The following is a 23,564-nucleotide window of genomic DNA, read 5'->3' as shown; positions in this document are numbered from 1 at the left end:
CTAAACAAAACAGTAATCTATAAAGGTTCCAGAGTATTACTACAGTGTTATTTTTACCGTAATGTTGCTATAATTCAGGGTTCCAGACAAAAAACAGCTTAAGGAGCCATTGGCTCCTAAAAAATTAGGAGTCAATAGGTTTTTTTAAGTGCCAAATAGTAATACGCAAAAAAGCTTTTCAACACACCTCAGGTCAGCTATGTGATTTAAAGGGGAACTTCATTGATTTTTCAAAATTCCTGCATAATTAAATGGTTTACATTTTAAAAAAATCATGCAGAGTGGTCTGGTATGAAACGCTTTGTTCTAGAGAGACTTACAGAGTCTGTAATTGTTTACAATGATGATGATAGGAACCAGACGTCTGAGGAGTTAAACGTCTCTAAATGCTCCCTCACAGAAAGGTATTATGTGGTTGTTTAATGGTTATGAATACACAACCTGATGTCTGAGACATTGTTTTACAGTAACTTTGTGATAAAGTTTTGGTTTAAACATATTTTAATCAATTAATTTTAATCCATTCATGGTGGAGGGATATGAAGGGTGTTCTAAGGCAAAATAGTCCCCAAAGAATTTTCAGATTTACCACTATTTTACCATCATCAACGTTACATAAAAACTCAAGTTCACTGATGGTATTGGATAGTAAATAAAATGGCTACATTTGCATTGTAGACATCAGGGGTGCTGGTTTCTATCACCATCACTGTAAAGACATGAGTCTGTAAGTTCTCTGCTAATAAACCATTTCACATTAAAACAATGACTGTTTAAATCTCAACTGCTGAATTGTACAGAAATTTTGAAAAATCGATGGATTCCCCTTTAAGTATCTCTGCCTTCCACCGTGGCTGATTCTCGACACATCCAGTCCGCTGCTTTTCGTTAATGAGATTTGGGAAGTGACTTTGGTCAATGGTTGTTCTTCACGTTCTGTCACCTAGGCTGTGTTGAATTCAATTTTCAGCTCTTTGAGCTCTTTCTCGGCTGTTTTTTCGCTTGCACGAGACACTGCACGAGCTAAGGAAGTTTCCTTAAGGAGCACTCTTGCAATAATGAAATCTCGTGTGTTTTATGCGTTCGACCGTGTTTTTTCACCGCCTCTTTTGAAATGATTCGTTCCTGTTAAGAAATCCATTTTCCAGCTGTATCTTGGCTTCTTTCGGACATAATTCGCAGTATAGTCTGCTTTATGTTACCATATCTGAGTCACGCTAATTCCTGTAGCCAAGAAGTTCTGAAATCTTCCTGTGGTTGTTCTTCTGCATGAAGTGACGGCTGTTAAAGTACATCTTAGTGTACGTCTTTCACTGGTTCACTGGTCCTGGGTCAGACTGGGGTTGAGCAGATCACCTCTTAAGGTCTGACAGAGACGTAGATTTTGTGATTGATGTGACGCTAAAGTCGGCGGTTACATTTTAAGATAAAAAAAAAATGCTAAAAGAAAATCCATCCATCATTTAAACCGCTTATCCTTCTGGGTCGCGGTGGGGTGCTGGAGCCTATCCCAGCTGTCACTGGCCGGAAGGCAGGATACACCCTGGACAGGTGCTAAAAGAAAATGTAAAATAAAAACAAAAAAGTAATAAATACAGAACAATAGTGATAAATAGTTACCCATATAATTAATAATAATAATCCAAAGTTGCTACCTGTCGCCACTGGCGAGTTAATTCATTTTATTACTCGCAAATTAATAATTGTGGTCGCAATTGCGACCATTTCAGTCGCAGTCTGGAGCCCTGCATAATAATGACTATAATTGATGTTTGGTCTGCTTTATCTATGTTTCAATGTATTTCTTGGTAACACTGAAAAAAATATCCCTGCATTTTTTTTTGTTGCCAAAAAGAATGAAAGCTGTAATAAAAGCAAAGAGAAAATGCTAAAAGTATTATAATAATTGTTGAGTCTTCTGTGTAATTTTCTGTTAAATTTTTTTTTCAAGTTTTCCTTATGCTGAAAAATGAGTAACTTGTACTTAATGGCCATTTTGACTAGAACTTAAATACATGAAGGGTGATCTCTGACTTTTGCACAGTACTGTATATTAGGAGAGGCTAATGTACAGAACTTTAAACACTTATGTGTAACTTAAATTTAATCAACACTGTGGTTAAATAAACGTGTGCTCAAACGCAGGTGCACATTTAATTTTTTTTTTTTATTTTATTCTTTTGGTATCTTCACCAGTGGAGACACAGCCTAGGCCCAAACAAATGTGCCTAAAAGTCAAACAGTAGTCTATCAGGCTTCCAGAGTTATTAATATACAGTCATAAAATTTACAGTAAAATTGATATTTCCTCTTGCTTTAACTGTAATTTAATGTGTTTCTTAGTAAAATGATATGTTGCGTCTGTTTAACACTTTCAGGTACTAGGCCTGCATGTAGGCCAACAGTATTGGTTAATTAACTCATACCTACAAACAGTTTAGCAGTGGCTTTGCTGGAGACATGACACCAACCTAAAGGAATTAGTCTGCAGTGTAAGTGGCTGATAAGGTGAGAATGGATAGCAGCCGATATAGGAGGAGCAGGGCGAGTCTATACGTCGCACACATGTTTTTGAGCATCATTTGAGGGGATAAAAATAGCCCAACTTGACTACTGGACACATTTTTTCACTCGAAACTATTCGCAAGGTCCATGTGCCGTATCTATTACTGAGGCCCAAACTGCTGTATGGTGAGAAGTCGAGGGGTATATAAGGAGGCCAGCAAGGGTCCCAAGGGCACACCTCGACTTACTCCTTTGCTTTTTCACTCGCCTTGGAGGAGCGCAAGGTGAGTGAGAGATGATGCACGATGCTTTCCTTTCGCTGAGGAAAAAAACACAGAGAGTCTTCAGGCCTGCAGAGAGTTTAGGAGGCTGTTGCGAACACAGCAGTCGTGTTAAAGAAAAGCAGCGGACGCTCGTCTTTGGAATATGGTCTTAGTGATTGAGGAGTCCATCTACATTAGCGCTGGCCAAGCAGAACAAATTGGACTTACTGAATGTGCAGTGCTGAATTCAGCGCTTAGTTGGTGAAACGGAGGCGTTTGTGATTGGATCACTGAGGATGATTCATCGAAACTGAAGGGGGGGAGAACATCAGGGCCTGTTAGCATGCCTTCTAGCTCTTCCACACAGCAAACATCTCCAGCGTTGAACTCCAAGGTCCATTAGTGTCCAGCTGCTGGTGTTAACGCAACACCTCCGGTGTGAATTCAGTGCTGGAGATTTGCTGTGGAGTCCCATCACAAGAGAAACATCGGGCCGTCATGGTTTATGTGAACTGGAGATTGATAAATCTGTATTGACACCAGTCTGAATAGAATAGAATAGAACGTGTGACGCTGCTACTTTTCTGCACAATCGTTCTCATCACGCATGCGCACACAACGACTCTTGTTTCGTTACTACGCGTTAGCATATTCAGCTAACTGTACCACAGATACGATAAAAACAAAATAATTAGCGTAGCTACAAATAAAGGAGGCTATAAGACATTAGAACTGGCATTTCATTTCATTCTGAATCATTCTTATGCAAAATATACCAAGAACTTACTGCCTGTTGTTTTTGCAGCTTGATCAGATTTAGAAAAAATGGCCTTCGCTGGAATCCTGGCTGATGCTGATGTGAACGCAGCTATTGCTGCCTGTGAGGGTAAGGTGGTCCTTCCTCACTACATATCTGATTAAATCTCAATTTTTAAGTATCAGTTGTATTTAAAATAGCATTCAGAGGGATCCTTACAAAGATATACAGTGATGATGTTTCTATAGAATCTTATAGTCATAAGAAACTGTGATATTTCTATAGTGGTAAACAATACTTTTATAATAATCTATAAGATCTTTTGCCTCATAGTACTGTTTTATAGTCATCTGCAGTTCTTGTGTAGTATCCCGTAGTAAACTATAGCAATTGGCTGAATTTACTATAAGATTCTTGTAGAAGTTGCTGTAAAAAGATGGTCCTTCAAGGTTTCTTTAGTAAAGTTTAAACCATGGGTTCTGTATAGAGCCATTACATGTTTAAAGGGTTCTTCGGGTGGTGATATCGTTATTTAGGTTGATGGAGTATGTTGTATATGGACAAAACAGAACCACTGCCTTTATAGAACCTTTTTGAAAATATTTCAGTATAGGACGAAAAGCGTTTTTCATTTGTTATAATATCAAACTTATAACCCTTTTCTACATAGAACCATATTCAACACGTTCTCCATCAATCTAAACCATTTCACCCTGCAAAAAACCATTTAGGCATGAAATGTTCTGTACAGAACTCATGATCCTAAATAGAACTATCAGCTTTACTAAAGAACCCTTGAAGAACTATCTTTTTATGTGTAGAATTACTACAAATCTTTCTCTTACTAAGAGAAAAACCCAAAAGGAATACAGATGAGATTTCTGACTCGAATGGATGGACAACATAGGTTCCTCAGCACATCACAGATGATCATGTACATTGTGTCAGTAATTTCACAATATTCTCAACCCTCAGCTGCTGACTCCTTCAACTACAAGAGCTTCTTTGCCAAGGTTGGCCTGGCTTCCAAGTCTGCCGATGAGGTCAAGAAGGCTTTCGCCGTCATTGACCAGGACAACAGCGGCTTCATTGAGGAGGAGGAGCTGAAGTAAGAGCTCATTCTTGGCATCAGTCAATCATCCATCGTAATTCTACCCAAACCACTGGCAAGTGTCTGAGCCAGCGGAGCTATGAATGAAGCCAACTAAAAACATCTGCGCTGTCTTTACAGGCTTTTCCTGCAGAACTTCAAGAGCGGTGCCAGGGCACTGACTGACAAAGAGACCAAGGCTTTCCTTGCTGCTGGTGACAGTGATGGTGACGGCAAGATCGGAGTTGATGGTAATTCAATATGCACTGACCCACTGCTCACATGACATAAGTCAACTTCAGCAATGCAGATGCAGATTAAGTAGTATAGAAATCATTAGTTAGGCCCTACTTAGTAAATGTTTGAATGAATGATTCTTGAATATGAAGACACTAGGTAGCTTAAGACTAAGCGATAAGCCAACAGTATCAGTGACCGGCAATAATAATATGAATGGCCAGTAATCATCTAAGCTAGGGAATAGCTAAGTAGGTGTTTTTTACAGAATTTACTAATTGTAGTTTCATCTCTATTCTATCTCACAGAGTTCGCTGCTCTTGTAAAGGCATAAATTTCCTTCTGACCAAGACCCATCTCAGTTCATGGAACCAGAACTCAAGCTTCTGCTCACAACTCTCTCGCAGCTGACCTAAGATCATATTTTTTATATCGTATTTATGAACTGACTTTGGACAATCTACTTGACATTGAACACAGTGTCCTTATAGTGTATTATTAATGTTATTTGGACGTGTTTTATTTCAAGCCTGTTGGCTTGTGCAAATGTCTCTTATGCACTTCCGGGGAAGAGTGAAAAACAAGGAATAAATGTAGTTTTGGTGTAAAATGTCTTTGCGCTTAGGGTGGTTTTTTCACTTCTTTTGTCACCTGCTGCCAAGGGGCACCTATTAGAATAACACCCTCAGGGTGGGGGGGTTGGGGGGCTCTGAAAAGGAACAGCACAGTTTTGGCACTCTAGCTGCTGAGGGAAGGCCCAGAGATTTACTGGGATGCATTGGAAAGGATTTGCAAAGGATACTTTTCACATGTCCAGTTACAGTCCATAGTGGCTTCCTGGATGCTCAGAATAGCACTTAGACAGAGGGGCTGGTCAGGTCTTCCAAAAAGAATAAACTTAATAATTTTAATTGCTTAATAGCTGGATAACACCAAATTAGTTAACAGCCTGAAGGTATTTCAGTAACATGCTTTATCTTTGGTCATGAAGACATGAAGGGAAAATAAAAAAAAATAAAAAAAAACAGATTAATATTCAGTGAAACTGACACAAACAAGTGCGTGCAGCAGTAACTTACAGTCCAGCTGACGGAAATATTTATTACCTTATTGGTCAGGTGGGATAGTGCTGCCCCCTTCTGTCTACAAGAGGATGCAGCCGTCAGGTTGATAAATAAATATAATAGGGCTCAAAATTAAACTAAAAAAGAGTATTTTGCTAAGAGCACTGTGAGACAAATTATACAAGTTAAAAATAAAAATATCGCTCAAAAAATTAATAATAAAAGTCGAAACATACGAAAGAATCGAGTACAGATGAGAAAATGTGAGAAATACATGAAAAAATGTGCCAGACTGAAGGTGCTCTGTTTGTTTTTATTCAAACTTAGCAAACGTAGCAAAATAGCGTTCAACATGCTACATATTTAGCAAAAAAAAGGCATTTATCGCTTTGAAAGTGAGTAAATACGCTTAAATGGACTTCATCCTTGTATCTCTAGCCGAATAACGTTAACAGTACGTTGTACTTGTACATTTCGTGCTTAAAAAGCTAGGCTGATAAAATCTAATCAAGCTTGCGAAGTTCTTTGGCTGCAAATGCGAAGCTAACATAACATTCCTTAACATTAGCTTCAAGATAAAAAGCAAACTCTGATATCTTGTAGTAAAAAGGCACTCTGGCGCGTCGTAAGGGCGAGCCGAGCTGTGTCCTCTGTCGTGCCAGCGCTGGACTCCAACTGCCCACCGTGATATCCATACATGCACTTCTCCACATTAGCCACTTTCGCCAGCAGCCGCCGTTTCAACCGCCTCAGCAGCGTGTATTATTAGCAATGCGCGATATCAGGAACTTTTTTTTTTTCAAACTCACCTTTTAAGCATCTTCATTTAATGCAGATAAATATAGTACGCTCCTTCTGCTTGGCCGCGTTTCAGGCAGCCCCCTTCCATTGGGTGTCCGTTACATTATGCCTCATATTTCGGCGGCGTGGGAGTATATAAGGTGGAGATCGGCGGGCCCGGCTTCACTGCAGTTTGCTCGAGTCTTCTGAATCTTCCCACCCACAGGAAAGACCCAAGAGGTGAGTTTCCAGCCCATACAAACAGGAGCCCTTCCGCGGGGACCACCACTGCAGGGACACCTGCTGAGATTTTTAGAGGAAGAAGCAAACTGTCGCCCTGAATGGGATCTGCAGTTCTGTAACAATGCATCTGCACTAAGCCTCCAAACCGTTATTTACTGATGGTCCAAAAAAGAAAAGAAAAAAGTAAAGAAATTCACCTCCTCTGAATCCGTTCTGGACTTCACTTTGGATGTGAGGGGGAGCTTCCCTACCTCCTCCTTCATTGTTGTTTTGGGTTTTTTTTTAAAGGACCACATCGTCACATGTTGGACCTTTGGGATATAACGTCGTTATAATGAGCCAATGTGACGTGGATCAGATTGCTGCCCGCTTCTTGGCGGTTTTCCTGGGACAGCCTGATTGCATACTGGCAAAAGGCTGGATATTAAATCGTGAGAGAGACTAAATTCTAAAAGCAATTAAGAAATGTAATGTGGACTTCAGTAAGACCTGAAGCCAAACTGCATATGCATTGTTTAAAGGCAGCTTTGAGAGCATTTGATAGAGGATTTGAAGATGGGGGTGTCTTAGTGCTGCATGTCACACATATCATGTATGTATTGATATTTTATTATTGTTGGCTATATCATTTATATATGTCTTTGTTTTCTCATTCAGCTAAAGATGGCATTCGCCGGAATCCTGAACGCCGCTGATGTCGCTGCAGCCCTGGATGCATGCAAAGGTATTATGATTTCAAGTAGTTTGTTCACATGGCAGGACTTGTTAGGGTGTCTCAATAACAATAAACAGATTAGAAAAGTGTGGCAGTAGTAGTATTATTTACATTTTACACACTTTGATTTACATTTGACATTACTTACATTATTGTATCAGCATTATTATAATATGTTTCATTTGTCTCTCAGCCGACGGCTCATTCGACCACAGGGCCTTCTTCCAGAAGGTTGGTCTGACTGGCAAATCTGCTGATGATGTCAAGAAGGCTTTCGCCATCATTGATCAGGACAAGAGTGGCTTCATTGAGGAGGACGAGCTTAAGTAAGAGATCACTTCATACACTGACCGATTCATTCAGTCATAAAGAAAGAAAGTGTGGGCTGCAAGGTGTTAAATACAGGAGGTCCTAGGGAAAATTCAAATTTCTTGGGGGGGTCCCTGAAAATAAACTTATTTGCTGTCTGTCACATGACCAAAAGAGCATTTCCAAACGAAGAACTGTTAAACCAAACATTTGTGTTGCCATTGAAGTTGAGTCAACACTAGAGACGTTATAAAGGAGGAGATGGTAACCGGTTAAAATATGAATGGGAAAGCTCGTAACATTCAACATGTCATGCATCTGCAGAGAAACTCCCGCCCTTCAATAAAAAGAGCCAACCAGCTTGCTGCTTAAGCCCCAAGCGGCAAAAGCCCCCTCCTGTTGTCAAGATCTGCGCAAGTACAGTAGCCAGAACAACCCGGTTTACTGTGTGTCACTGAACCAAACATGACAAACTATTAGGTTTTTGTCAGATTTTATCAGTGGTTTCAAATATTGTTCTATACAGTAATCTGACCTTCACTTTCGAGTATTTTGGTCTCTTTCCATTTAAAGAGATTCTGGTCTTGCATGGCTGGAAATAACTGCCCAGCAGCGTTGCCAAGATGGCTGCCAAGTGAACAGGCTTTCTTATAAGGGCTTTGTTAGTAGTCAGCCAACAAGGGACCCCCCCAAATAATGGGGGGTACTTCGCACACTGGCTAAGTGCTAATGCTAACCTGCATGCTCATGCTCTCTCCTCAGGCTGTTCCTGCAGAACTTCCAGGCCGGTGCAAGGGCACTGACTGACGCCGAGACCAAGACTTTCCTGAAGGCTGGAGACACCGACGGTGACGGCAAGATCGGAGCTGATGGTGGGTGTTTATTTTTTTCTTCTCTTAAACACACAATGATAAAAAAAAAGGTTCTTGGGTCTTGCTTGGCTTCACTGTTGACCCCTTTTTTCTTTTCTCCTCACAGAGTTCGCTAGCCTGGTTAAGGCATAAATTGCTTCTGACCAACACCTCTTGCTCTGAAGGAACAACTTTGCCCAAGACCTCCCATTTTCATCTGACTATAAATAATTTTTATACCTATGCTTATGAGAAGTTTCCTCCCATGCAGCACACTGTCCAAAATGATGATTGTGAATGTAGCACGGCTGTGTATCCTGTCTTAAATATGAATTTTGCTTACTGTAAAATCTAATGCACTTTTACGGGAACGGACGATAAGAAAAGAATAAATATTCTTTTGCAATATCGACTTTCTCTCCATTCATTCCAAAACTTATGATGTATGTGTTTCTTGTGGTTTTAACAGGCCTAAAAATTTAGAACACAAGCAGAATGAAACAGCATATGACATCCCAATCATAAGTCTGTTATCAGATAGTAGAGGAGCTTGATAGGAACACTTAAACCAAACAGCCAAAGGAATGTGCTATGAAAATGATATATTGCATACAAATTAGTGTGGGCTATAGGGATATCATCAGGCCCATCATCATTCTCATATTCACACACCTCCATCACCCTCATTATAAGCTTGTACTCATCCATCATCATCAATATCACAATGGTTATTTAATAACCTACTACTGCAACATCACAGCAGGAGCAGTGGTCTACCTTCTGGCAGGTGTCAAGTGATGTCATTAAGTCTGTAAAACTGCTTGTGCTTGAGTTGTCCAGTAGATGGCAGTGCTTTCTTGTGAATGAGCGGACATGGCCAATTACCTAACAGGCCTTTCTATGTGGCCATTGCTCCTGGAGATCTTTACACCAAACCCTAATGACTCATCTGATCAAACTCATCAGGCATTCAGGTGTGCATGAGCTGAATCAGTGAAAAACCAAAATCACACAGTGCAGGGGTCCTCCAGGGCTTTAGCTGAGATACACTAAGCCAGTGGACATGTGTTATTGACTTAGTGCATGACATCATGGCCTATGGGTAATAAGAAGTACAACTGGATCCGGTGTCCTCATCAGTCTCATCCTCATGTGAGCGTGCCAAACTCTTGGGTTTCTATCTTCATTGTAGTAGGTCACCTTACGCTCAGAATGTGAGGACAAACTTCAGGTGAGACAGATCACTATTAGATATAGATGCATTGCCAAAGTTAAAGTATAAAGGTAAACCATGAAATAAAACCAGGTATCAAGTAGTACATACCCTTACATATCCAGCACAAAGCTATATTAATAGCTAAATGATAGAATATGTGAAGATAAATCCTCAAAACTTCACACGTGGCAATTACTGTTCCACCAGCTTCTCTGTGGTTTCACAGAGGAGCCTACACCTTCTTTCCATAACCACAAATTATAGGCTTCATTTACCTGCTGAAAAAAAGCAGGTAACAAATACACTGACTAATGATGATGAACATATTAATTGAAACAACCAATATATAGACCTAAAGTCTCGAATGAAAGCTCCTTTAGTAATTCTACAGTTTTTTCAATGTAGGAGAACTTTTCTGGCACAAAGTGGAACTTTTGCAAAATGTAAAAAGCAAAAAATAAATGGTTCTACCTGACACTAAAGGATTCTCCACATCCAGTCTCTGACATGGAGAAAGAATTGTATGAAAGAAATCTTCTGTTCTTCTGCTCTGGTTTCCTTACAATTTGGACAAACGTTAAATGCGACTGTAGGCCATATTTCAGTGGGAAATCTCAGAAGTGAGAGCTTACTAGCGTATTTATCTGCGATATCATGAAGAAGATGCAGCCCTGTGGTAACTTAACTTTAATTAAGGTTCTCACTGCATCAGAGTTTTGAGACTCTTGATACACTATGATACAAAAGTCAGAGACAACCCTTTAATGTATTTAATTTCCAGACAAAACAGCCATTACATACAAGTTTTTTGAGTATCAGGGAAAAAAGGAAAACAGATTTTTATCAGAAAATTGCACAGAAACCTCAACAACTAAACTAAAAAAAACAGTATTCATCCAGGCTACTCTTTGCCTTTATTACAGCTTCCGTTCTTTTCCACAGACTTGTTTTTTATTCTTTAGAAGAAATCTGCAGGGATATTTTTAAACACCTCCAAAGTTCAGTCTTAGAGGTTGGTTGCATTTTCTGTTCCTCACGATAATAAGCAATCCCATTTCTCCAGTTTCTTTTTTCTTTAGCCACACATTCTTTCAGACACATAGTGTTGAGTTCTCTTCTCACATCGGCCCGATGGACACCTGTGGATTTATCAGATCTGAAGCAAGAGTGGAGCTTGATTTTATGAAAAACAGTCTACACTTACTAAAAAGACAGTTCTTCAAGGGTTCTTTATGGAAGAAAATGGTTGTATATAGAACCATGAACATTCAGTTAACGCTTTGCATGATTAAAGCGTTCTTTGCATCATGAAAGGGTTCTTCAGATTGATGGAGAATGTGCTGTAGATGCTTTTTAAGAGTTTTTGTGTGGTGATATTTTAGGTAGTCTAGAAGGTTTTGTACTCACACTTAAAAAAGGTGGTTCTTCAAGAGTTCTTTAGTAAAGGCAATGATTCTGTATACAAAATAAGTTCTATATATACTTAAATGGTTCATTGCATGGTGAAGTGTGTTCTTCAGATTGATGGAGAATGTGTTGTATATGGTTCTATATAGAAACCTTTTGAAAAAAGGTTCTGTATAGCACCAAAACATGTTCTTCTATTGTTACAAGCTTAACATTCTAATAATAGAGGAACCATTTTTGGTGCTGTATGGAACCACGTACAACACATTCTCCATCAGTCTGAAGAACATTTCACCATGCAAAGAACTACTTAAGCATGAAATGGTTCTACATATTACTCAAAGTTCTAAACAGAACCATTCCCTTTTCTCTAGAACCCTTAAAGAACCATCTTTTTTAAGAGCACTGTTCCATTTTCTTTGTATCTTTTATTAATTTTTAACTCCAGTTTTGGAAACTCCTGTTTTTTCTGTGACTTTTACCTTCCATATGTGAGTAAATTACCTTATTTTTTCTCTATTTCCTTAGAAATATCTCCTTTAGCTATTTTAGACACACATGAGAAAGAACTTTGTAAGGCATCTGAAGTGCGTTTAGGTGGTTGCTGGCGCAAATGTTCTAGTATCTTTTTAAGAGGGATTAAAGTGTTAAAGTGGCAGTAGAGTGCTCAAAAGTAAACAGCAGAGAAATTCAATTCTAATAGATTTGATAATTCGCTCAGGGTTGGAGGCTTTTTTGTCATTTTTCTGTTAAATATATGTTTCCTGCTTTTTTTCTGACACACAAAAAATTATACCTTGTTTCACTAGAAATTCAGTAAACAAAATGGTAGCCTCTGACTTCTGCACACTACTGTATGTTGACAGGGTTCTTATTCACACTAAAGTAACCCTAAAGAACAACTCAGAAGAAAAAAGAAGACTTTGTGTAAATGGGTGTAACAAGAACTACCCAACTGAGAATGCAGGTACCGTGTCACTGGTCAGGTATCAGGGGTATCACAGGTAACACCGCTGGAATAAAGAATCCGCTTACACCTTAAATGACCTTAAACGACGTTAAATGACCTCAGACTACTACAAAGGATGATTTTGTAGGCCTGTGAGTAAATAAGGCCAATCTGAAAGGCATAATAACACAATAAAAACACCAGCATTTGAATCAAATCCAACTGGAAGTAAACTGAGTCTAATTTAACTCTGTAGGAGTTCATTTCTCATTGGTGAGCTGACAGGCAACATGACCTGCTCCTCTTCCATAATAAATGTTCTTGGCAGGTGCATAGTGGACACTGATTACAGTATGCCAAAATATATGGTGCCGCTGGGTGCCAGCAAAAACATGACCTTACATACCTGAATCAGTAAGGCAGTGAGGAAAAAACAACAGCCAAGTGTTTACTGTGACCAGAACATTCTTTGATTAACAAATACAGTACTGTGTGGAAACATGTATGCATGAGAGAGAGAGACAGTGAGAGAGAGACAGAGAGAGAGAGAGAGAGAGAGAGAGAGACAGACCTCCATCTGTTGAGAGAGTGCAGTCTGACAGCATGGAACAGAAGAAATTTAGGAATGATTAGGGACAAAAACAGCAGAAATAAATAATAAATCTGGTGGGCAGATTTTGGGGGATTTAAAAGAGTGAGATTCATAGAGACAGTATGAGGCTTTAAAGGGCAACTCCAGTGATTTTTCAAAACATCATAATTCAGTGGTTGAGATGAAAAAAAGCCTCTCAGAGTGGCCGGTGTGAAATGGTTTATTGTGAAGAAACCTACTGACTCTTTACAGATGTCTTTACAGTGGTGCTGATGGCAACCAGGGGTCCAATGTCGAAAATGTAAATATAGCCATTTTATATGCTATCCAAAACCTACATATCGTTGCCGTTGGAGCAAAAACATCTCCAAAAAAGTAACTTTACAGGACATGGAAAAACAGTCATAACTTTTAATGGAAGTGAATGGACAAATACTTTTTCCCAAGAAATTTTGGAGCATTTCTGTTGGTCTGTTCATCATGAAATTTTGACACGTCATAAAGGGCAAATGGCCTTTTCAGATTATGACAAAAAATTAATAACAGCAAAAATGGATATACAAGGTTTTGTCCTAAACAGCAATGATATGTGAAGTAGATCATAGTAAAATCGTGGTAAATCCTAAAAAATCCAAAAAAAAATCCTTTGGGCACTATTTTGCTGCACAACGCCCTGCATGTACCTTTTCGTAATTACAATACAAGCTGACATGTATTAAACACTATTTGTAATTTGTATATATCAGTTTGTTTTTTCAAAGTGCTCCACAGAGGCTTAAAAAACAAAACAAAGATTACTAAATGTAAAGATTTTCTTCATTCATGCCTTTATCATCTCAGACACATGGTTCAGACACTGTTTTTCCAACTGACTAATTACATAATAGTGAATACAACCGCGCGTAGAATAACAGAGCTGGAGAACCCGGGTGTGTGTGTGTGGGAGCCATTGGGTTCAAAGAGGTAGCGATGTAGGAATGGATGGAGTGAGCTTTTTTTCTGATGATGAACTGAGGTGGGCGGGACATAGAAAAGGCGAAAAAACACAATAGACATCACAGCTCCTATTATTTAATTTCTCGTTTAAAAGAGAGTATCGGGACTAGGCTGTCCACACTCAGCTCCTGGCTGGATATAAATAGTAAAGGTTAATTAGTTAGGCAGGAAATTTGATCCGGGCCTGGCAGTTCGAATTTGATCCACAGACAGGTAACTTAAGAATTGCCCATTGTCACCGCAATCAGACGTATATAAATCCCCCGTTTGACGGACAGCGCTCACCACACAGCCTTCCCTCTCCGCCGGATCACCTGCTCGCACCTACTGCACAGGGTAAGTGTGGACTCACCGGGCAGGACGCGGACACAGCCGGAGGGGCTTTACTCTCTCACTCTGCAGACCCTGCCTCTCTTTCTTTCTTTTTTTTTTCTTTCCTCGTCTTTCTTTTTTATTTGATTGCTTTGTTTCGTCACGTTTTCCTTTTTCTTTCTTTCCTTCTTTGCTTCATTTCTCTTTTCTCTTTTTTTGTTTCATTGCTTTGTTTCGTCACTTTTTCCTTTTTTTATTTTTCTCTTTCTTTGCTTCATTTCCCTTCTTTCTTTGTTTGATTGCTTTGTTTCGTTGCCTTTTGCTTTCTTTTTTCCTTTTTTATATCATCGCATTTTCCTTCTCTTTTGCTTCAGTTCCATTCTCTTTCTTTTTTTTATTTGATTGCTTCATTTCGTCACATTTTGCTTCTGTTTTTCTGTCTGTATTTTTTAACGATGCTTGCTACTTTTATATGCAGTGTGGAATCAGGCATTACGAAACATCAGATAACGTCACACTTTAAGAAACGATGCTTGCTGCCTTATTTTAAATTAGCCGCTGCACTTTGTTAACAGTAGCAGATTCTGTCTCTGATGCTGAAGTGCTGCACTGTTTATTATGTAGAGTTTCTGTGTAATACTATTTTTCCCCATTAATTTACTGTAGGATATTGCCTTTTTTTTCATTTATCTACCTGTTGTAATATAATAATATTATTCAGGACCTGTCCTGTCCTGATATTCAGTGACAGCTGAATTCTCTCTTCAGGCTGCTCACCCTGTCGCTTAGAGCGCCCTCTATCTGTCTCATTCATTGTGCCTCCTGCTTGTGTGGCTACTGTTAGCTTAAAGAAGTGCCTTAATAATAAATGTTAACAGTGGAACCTCTGCACATGTTTAACTACTATTTTTATTGAGATCTGTATATTTAGACCTGGCTTTATGGTGATGCTTCTTCAAAAAGGTATCCTGTTGAAAATGTGTTAATAATTCAAAACGGTTGTTCCTCAGGACTATGTCGCTCTCATCTGTCCTTTCCGCTGATGCCATCGAGAGTGCTATCAAGGACTGCCAAGGTATCGATTTACCACAGGCGATATCACCTGGCTAGAGCTCTTTCATTAGCTAGATAAGTAAATTGTGATGGGTACAGTGGGTAAAGGCATGAACTTGGGCCTCCAGTTGACTAAAATGTACCAGTTCAGCTCTTATCATAGCGTGATATATGCTGCATTGCTGATTACCTTAGATTATCTCACCACCATCTTTAGATAAGCTGATGTTTAGCACCAGGCGGGGCTTCATATAGAATAACATATAAAGATGTGCTGATGATCTTTTTCTGCCTGCTTTACTTTTATATCACTTACCACTGTTTTCTCGCCCAAAAAGCACCAGATTCCTTTAATCACAAGAAGTTCTTCCAGCTGTGTGGTCTGACCAAGAAAAGTCCCCAAGAGGTGAAGACCGTTTTCGGCATTCTCGACAACGATGGCAGTGGCTACATTGAGGAGGAAGAGCTCAAGTATGAAACTCTAGCAAATTTATACATTTCCATACAGTGTACAGAGTTCTATTAATTTCACAGTTTAATGGCACTTGAATATAGTTTATAGGCCTACTAGATTTTGGGTTAGGAGTTAATGAACAAACTCACTATGAGAAACACTGAGCACCTGCACTTTATAAAGATTATATAGATTTGCACTATTAAAAGATAAAAAACTATTTTGAGGTCCTTCAACTTGTACCTGACTATTTTGCATCAAATTGAACCCTTTCAAAGAGTTTCGGCAAAGAACCACGAACACAATGACACCTGGACCGTTCACCCAGGAGATGTTCTCTGATCACCCTTTTCCGAGGCCTTAAAAATGTATAAGACAGGGTCTTACTTTTTTGTCTTAGGTGTGTCATTCATGGAGGAAATTGAGAGTTAAATAAGTGATCTATGGTTAAAACCAGGTAAAAATTGAGCAATGGTGAGGGCTTAGGGTAACTTCCCATAGGACCAAATCAAACGTCCTCACAGGCCTACTTTGGCCGGGGGCCAAACCTTCAACAGCCCTCGTGTAGGAAAAAGATAAGGATAATAAACCCTGCAGTTTTCCTCTTGTTAAACCTACTTCGTCTGTGTGTCACTAAGAGATCTGAACATATTTTCATGGTTTTGGTGTGAGGTAATCTACCACCACAGCTCACATAACACTTAATCTAGACATTATGGTTGTGTAAGGACTCCTTATATATACATGGTTATGTCATCAAGAGCCACAAGAGTTCACATGATTCTGTTTGTGTTTGTAGATTCTTCCTGCAGAGGTTTTCACCTGGAGCCCGTGTTCTGACCGACAAAGAGACCAAGGCCTTCCTATCAGCTGCCGATGATGACAACGATGGCAAAATCGGAGCAGAGGGTAAGTATAACTACCATCCACTATGAGCATGATGGAAAATCTTTGTTTTATGTGTCCCAGTGCACCAAGCATGGTGTACTAAGACAAGAGCAATAGCTTAAGTCTTATGGAAATAACTCAGTTTATTGCAGTACGGAATCACTTCTGTGCTTTTTATAAGGGTTAATGGCTAAGCCTGTTAAGTCAATGGAAAAAGATAATAACAATATAAAGGCATGACATATTTTTGCGAAGCTAAATTAGGCTTCACTGCAATTATATAATAATATAACCTCATGTCTTATCAGTGTATTCTGAAGTGAACTTGTCCATGCTCCACCTACATATGCTTAAGCTTTAATCCAGTTTTTGTCAAGATATGGTCATTTAGAGCATGTTATTAATTTCAAATGATATTTATTTTTGTATGCCTGTGAAAATTGACATTGTCAGGATAGATTGGATGTAATATTTATAGTAAAATCGTTATTTCCAACCTGCCTACACTCTGATCAAAAAGGCATTTATGTAGTACCAAAATAAGGTCCTTTGACTTTTGCAGACCATTTTTTATGCTAAATAGAATAAGAAGTTAAATAATAGTTCTTCAAAGAACCATATACAAGTTTTCCATCATAGAGAAGAACCATTTAACCGTACAAAGAACCATTTATATATATTATATATATAAATATATATTTATATATATATTTAGTACAGGCAATTGACATATATATATATATATGCAACCTCACATCAGTTCTTACGAAAGAATACATTTGTAGATGGAGCATGATCAATTCATATGATGGAACTGAATTTGTTTTTCCTTTCTAACAGAATTCCAGGCCATGGTTCTCTCCTGAATCATCAGACTGCTGCTGCCTCCTCCCCTCTCACTCAGATGTTTCAGCACAGCTCAAGACCTCATTGTTCTTTTCTGGAAGCCCCTTGTCACAAATCAGTGAGCACCATTTATATTTGATTTTTGAGGACCTGTAAAGAGAGGGCTGCAAAAGCATCTCCTAAATGTACCACTTACATAAAATACATGATTTTAAGTAAATAATAAAATAAATGGTTAAATATTCTAAATGTTGTCTTTTGGTGTTTGGATGAACACATTACACTATAGAATGTCAAACTGAAGTTGTGTTGAAGTTTGTCAATTTCAATGAATACAGTTGGATCTAACAGTCAAGCAACAGAGAGCAATAAACATGTGTAAGGAAAAGCAATGGTATCTTCACTTGGTCATTCTGAACAGACTTAATCTGATAGTGTGCGCAACAGTAACTAAGAACACTTGAAGCATTGGACATGTTAAAGTGTAAAGTGACGTGGTCAGGAAACACAGTATTATAGGCTAAGTGGTGTGGAAACCTGAGAGACTCAGCTTGACGGATAAGTGTTATAGTAAGTTCAAGTGACGTTTGCCCACAGGATGAATCGAAACCTGCAATTGTACTGGCGGGCGCTTGTTTAAGTGGTATTTACAGTGTAAGGATGGCGCTGAATTGCAGCTTGGCACCATTTGTAAAATATCACACAAGTCATGCAGAAGTGTTTGAATCAATTCCCATATTATAAAGCTGTAAAGCTGCATTTCTAGGCAGTTGGCAGCTGTAGTATTTGCTTGTAATGTCCTGTAATCCATATCAAAGTACAGAAAGGTCAATACTGTACTGCTGCAGAATAAAAGGGGCCGCTATCTTTAGAGAATTCTTCATTTGAAATATATTACTGGAGAAATACTACAGTAGTAGCCTACAGCAATAAATACAGAATACTGTGCACAAGTCAGAGAGCACCTTCATTTATTTATCTTCCAGCTAAGATGACCATTAAAAGGGCATTCCACCGATTTTTCAGAATGTTTGCATTATTTCATCGTACTGATGTAAACAAACTCATTCAGAGTGGCCTGATGTAAAATGGCTCATTGGAAAGAAAGTAACAGACAGATTTCTTTACAGTAGTGGTGATAGGAACCAGGGGTCTTGATGTCTGGAACACAAATATAGCCATTTTATATATTATCCCAAACCACTAGTGAGCCTGAGTGTATCCTTGCACCATTTTATGAGGGAGCTTTTAGAAGCATTCAACTCTGCAGACATTTGGTTCCTATCACCACCACTGCGAACAATTCTGACTCAGTAAGTTCATCTAGTTTCTCTAGAACAAAGCATTTCACATCAAACCACTCTGAATGACATGTTTACATCTTAACCATCCAATTATATAGAAATCCTGAAACCCTAGTAGAGCCTCCCTTTAAGTACGAGTTATTTCTGACGAGATTAGAGACTGTATAAAGACATAGAAAGTCAAAGGAAACTAAGTGAAAAAAAAGTTTCCAAAACTTGACCGACTATGCAGCTATCCAAGACCTGGTAGACCACCAAAACCACCAAAACCATCAGATAAAAAAAGTTTTCATCTTTGAGAGATAGGACAGATAAGGATCCATCCTTCCACAGTGAGAAGACAACTCAGCACTATGAGTCTGAAAGGATGTGTAGCTGTCAAGAAGCCATCACAGAAAATGCACCCAACTTCTAACTTCCATAGATTTCTATGAAAGGTTTCCTAAAAAGAATGGAAGCTGTGGGCACACTAAATACAGACAAAAATTATATTATTTTTAGTTGTTGAGGCTTCTGTGTAATTTTCTGGTAAATGTATGTTTTCTGGGTCACACTTCATTTGGATGGTCCCCAATACAGGATCCAAAGATTATTATTATAATCTATAATCTATAATTATTAACAAACTTTCTGGTGAGACTCTGGTGATACATTTAATATAATCTTTCACACACAACTTCAAGTTGCATTTCAGTGGTATTTAGTTGAATGTTAGTTAAAGACAAACAGAGTAACTACAAAGCATCTAGAGTGGACCATCCAAATAAAGCGTTACTGTTTTCTTAATAAAGGTACTATATCTTCAAGCTACAAGGAGAAGAGCGCCGGCTTCTGCATCCCTTTCGGTATCCTTTTCTTACACTGAAATACCACGCAGGCACAAGTGCAAGAGCTGGGTACAGAGAATCATAGCCAGAGACATTCTCCAGCACCCCAGATGGTGGATAAGCTCAGTCAAGAAAGCAATAACAGCAGCGTGATCATTAATGATTTAATGACCATTTATTAATGAAAGTTGCGTCCTATTTGATTGTACCTAATTGTAGTTGCCAGCAATGCCACCGTCATCTGTGGTTGGAAGTCCACAAGGGCACAACTGATCATACTATAAGAGATTGAAAGAGATTTTCTATTGATAAAGAGATCTAGATAACAGGCAGAGCTGGAAACCACTGACAGTGGAAAACATTAGCTTACATATCACTGTTGCTGTTATCTGAACTTTATCAGAGGAGGGAACAAAATGACTTTTCCATACATTCGAGTAAGGAATTTTGCATCATATTGGTCCCCATGAAATGTCCAAACAGTGTAAAGGGCATCTGCCGTTTACAAAAAAATATATATTAGTGCAAGAACAATACATTTTTAGAGAACAATTTGCATGTACATAGACATAGAGGTCACCAAATCTCATACTGGAGATCTACTTTCCTGCAAGTTTCACCTCCAACCCAAATCTGACACACCCCATTCAGTTAATCAAGGACTTATAAAGGTAATAATTAGATGGATCAGGTGAGGTCGATTAGGGCTGGAGCTAAAGTCTGCAGGAAGACAGATCTTTAAGAGCAGTGATGGTGGCCACTGATACAAGCTGCGTTCCAAAAGCCAGGCTGTGGTCTAGCTGGACTGCATTTCTAGACCGCTATGTCATCAAAGGCTGGACTAATCAGAAGGATACGGCCAAATGCGGTCTATGTTCTGACAGTCTTTGAAGACACTAATGATGGATGCTGAAAGCAACAGTAAAAAGGCCAGTAAAATGTGCAGTAAAATATAGAGTATGTTATTTCTTTAGTTGTGTATCTGCTTAAGAGGATGTAAATTGAACGGAGGATATGAAATGCTTCTGCTTACAGTCATTTTTCTACATTGCAGGATTCAGTTACAAACAAACATGTTTTGCTTCCTCATTACATCATTTATCCTTTATGCCAGCTTATTATCATTCACATCAACAATTTTTCTCTTTCAATTTCATGTGCCGACTGATGTGACAAAGCAGCTACTACATAATACAAACAATGGGCCTTCATGGGACGGTGTTACCAAGAACCCACCTTTCTTGGCTGTGGTCTAGCTTTTGAAACTCCACTATAGATTATGTATATTCAGTCAACAGCTGGAAACTCTACAATAAATCATATTAAAGTAGCAACAGCCCAATTATCAAACACCAAATCAATAGGAAAATGTGTATTTCCTGGCATTCCTAATTTGCTATATATTATCTCTAGTTCTGTAGTAGTTACTGCTGATAGCTTCAACAGTTAATTAGTATGCTGGGCCTGGAATGGATGCCATTTGCAAGAATGGAGGCAGCCGCTGTTCACAGGGTTTAAGTGTCATTTCCATCGAGCAAAACATTCCAGAAGGAAGTTCAGTCATGAGCCAAATATTCAACCAATTTTGAAAAAGGCTTACTATCATCTACTGTTACTGTAGATGACAGTAAGCCTGTAAGCCTGTTACTGTAGATGATAAGAATCAAAGACGTACTGTTACTGTACGTCTTTGATTCTTATCAGTGTAATAAAGTGATGTTCTCCACACAGTACAGTGCTGTGTTTACAGCTTCAGATTACAAGAGCAGCCCATATTTCCTCCTTCATCACAATTTTCTAAGATGCAACAAAAACTACAAACATGTTACTAAATACTACATTTATGTAGTGATAAATGTCCTATATCTTTTATGGATTTATTTTTTATGGAGCATTTTATTCTACCAAACCGGTTCAAAGTTAGACTTCAGACTAAAATCCTTCTGCTTTGAATGACCTTATATTAAATAAAAATGGTAACACTTTATTTGGATCGTCCACTGTAGATGCTTTGAAGATGCTCAGTCTATTTTTAACTAACTTTCAATTAAATCTGTGTTAAATGCAACTGACCTTGAAGTTGCGTGTGAAGAATTCTATTAAATCTGTCCCTAACCCTAAACCTAACACTAACTCTAACCTCAAGGCAAAACCTACGCTGACTCTGAACCTAATCTTAACCTTAATGTTGTTAATAATCAACTGTCACCAGAAAGTTTATTAATAATATAAGTATCTGTAGATCATCTATAGGGGACCATCCAAATGAAGTGTGACCCCAAAAACAAATGACTGAACATTCCCTTTTGTCAATACTAATACAATAATATTGCCTCCAAAATGCTGAAATGTTTCAGGACTTTAATCTTTCAAACTTTATTTTTCAGACTTTGGGACAAATTTACATCAAAACAATGAGATCTAACTGCTGATCATATGACCATGAGTAACAGAGATGCAATCACATTTCCTGCTTAAATGTAGGGTAGTGGCATAAAAAAGTGAAACAGCATTTTTAAGTATTTTTAAAAATTAAACTCATGATTAATCTAAATCTTTCAACTTCACTTTAAATGAAATCAAAAAGATCTTTTAAAAACAACATTGGACAATAAATTGCTTAAAATAAGCATTACTATTATAATTGAATTTCAGGGTTTGGGGTTTGAGGCAGCCACTTCCCAATAGAAAGTAAAACAGTGTTTAGTCATGAACTGGCTAGCATTGTTGAGTTTTCCTCAAAATTAGCTAAAATTGTCACAACCAAAACAGTCATTACTGAAACATTTGGTAAAGGTTTGGTTGTGTTATGATTGCTTTGGTAGTGACAAAACAGGATGCTCAATCAAGGCGTAAGGTCACTCAAAGCAAAATGATTTTAGTCTAAAGTTTAAGTCAGTTAGAAGTGCAAAATGTTTTCAACTTTTACTTTGAACCACTAGAATGCTCCATATATGGGTATTAAGTACAATTATACATTTGTGAGGTCTAGTAGAAGTACGCTTTTTATACTGATCTGAAATCAACTTTGCTGTTCCTCTTATAGTGGGAACTTGGAGTAGGGGAAGTTGGTCGCAGAAAGGAGTAAGTACCAGAGAGTGAACAGGCAAACAGACATAAATGCAGGATCTCCTAACTTCCACTTCACTGTAGGTTTTCATCCCCACTCACTCCAAAACTGGGCCTACAATTAGAGGACGCAGCAAGACAGCAGACACCACACCCAGGTATTAGGAGAAGCCAACGTGGATCAAAGCTTTCTCATATCAGCTAGGATTCGTATTCCCTTATTCACAATGAAAGAATAAAAAGCACTGAACAATGTCAACAATCTGAGCTAAACTTGGTGTGGAATTTAGGTCCACCATTTTCATTTACTGTAACAACACTTATTGTCATGATAAGCCATACACTGGCAGTAAGGCAGGGTCCACTGGGAGGACGATTTTTTTCTGTAAGATTTTGGAACCAACCATTTTCATCATATATGATGTTAGCAGCTCTCTCTGTTAACTGCAGTGAATTTCCAGAGCTGTTCAAATTGAGCTGAATGTAGGTCATAGTTGTCTGTCTTGGGCTCACTGTGACTGAGCATCAGAAAAAACATGCTCAGTCAAACATACTGCTCTGTCTATTGTTCTTGTATATTTTTGAGTCAGCCAGAGAAATCTGCCAGTAACAACTGATAAGTTTGGCCTCAAGGTGCAATTTGCAGGGAGGTGGTTGGGGGTCTTGAATAACAAATATCTCCAAAATGGCAACTTTTCAAATGAAAACCAAAATAGACTTAATGTAAGTAAATATAAAGAGATTTTATTCTAAGCAACTTTGGATCATTTCTATTGGTCCATTCATTGTGAAAAGGGTAAAGGGTACCTGGTGTGCTCAAACAATGTAGAAAAATGA

At 38.5% G+C, this 23,564-nt stretch overlaps 3 protein-coding genes across 3 annotated transcripts; all 3 read left to right on the top strand.

Annotated features, from left to right (window-relative positions):
• The first annotated feature begins 2,657 nt into the window (after nucleotides 1-2,657).
• Nucleotides 2,658-5,464, top strand: LOC118821587 (parvalbumin beta 2). The gene is made up of 5 exons (XM_036590277.1): nucleotides 2,658-2,789; nucleotides 3,574-3,654; nucleotides 4,501-4,633; nucleotides 4,757-4,866; nucleotides 5,161-5,464. Exons 2-5 carry the CDS (start codon nucleotides 3,594-3,596, stop codon nucleotides 5,184-5,186), a joined length of 330 nt encoding a protein of 109 aa, XP_036446170.1. The 5' UTR covers nucleotides 2,658-2,789; nucleotides 3,574-3,593; the 3' UTR covers nucleotides 5,187-5,464.
• Nucleotides 5,465-6,788: 1,324 nt separating this feature from the next.
• Nucleotides 6,789-9,223, top strand: LOC118821588 (parvalbumin beta-like). The gene is made up of 5 exons (XM_036590278.1): nucleotides 6,789-6,936; nucleotides 7,597-7,663; nucleotides 7,848-7,980; nucleotides 8,726-8,835; nucleotides 8,942-9,223. Exons 2-5 carry the CDS (start codon nucleotides 7,603-7,605, stop codon nucleotides 8,965-8,967), a joined length of 330 nt encoding a protein of 109 aa, XP_036446171.1. The 5' UTR covers nucleotides 6,789-6,936; nucleotides 7,597-7,602; the 3' UTR covers nucleotides 8,968-9,223.
• Nucleotides 9,224-14,056: 4,833 nt separating this feature from the next.
• Nucleotides 14,057-17,776, top strand: pvalb8 (parvalbumin 8). The gene is made up of 5 exons (XM_036589958.1): nucleotides 14,057-14,310; nucleotides 15,297-15,361; nucleotides 15,678-15,810; nucleotides 16,593-16,702; nucleotides 17,522-17,776. Exons 2-5 carry the CDS (start codon nucleotides 15,301-15,303, stop codon nucleotides 17,545-17,547), a joined length of 330 nt encoding a protein of 109 aa, XP_036445851.1. The 5' UTR covers nucleotides 14,057-14,310; nucleotides 15,297-15,300; the 3' UTR covers nucleotides 17,548-17,776.
• Nucleotides 17,777-23,564: the final 5,788 nt, after the last annotated feature.

Source organism: Colossoma macropomum, unplaced genomic scaffold, assembly GCF_904425465.1.
Source record: "Colossoma macropomum unplaced genomic scaffold, Colossoma_macropomum, whole genome shotgun sequence".
NCBI lineage: Eukaryota > Metazoa > Chordata > Actinopteri > Characiformes > Serrasalmidae > Colossoma > Colossoma macropomum.
This window is presented reverse-complemented; position numbering and strand designations above follow the sequence as displayed.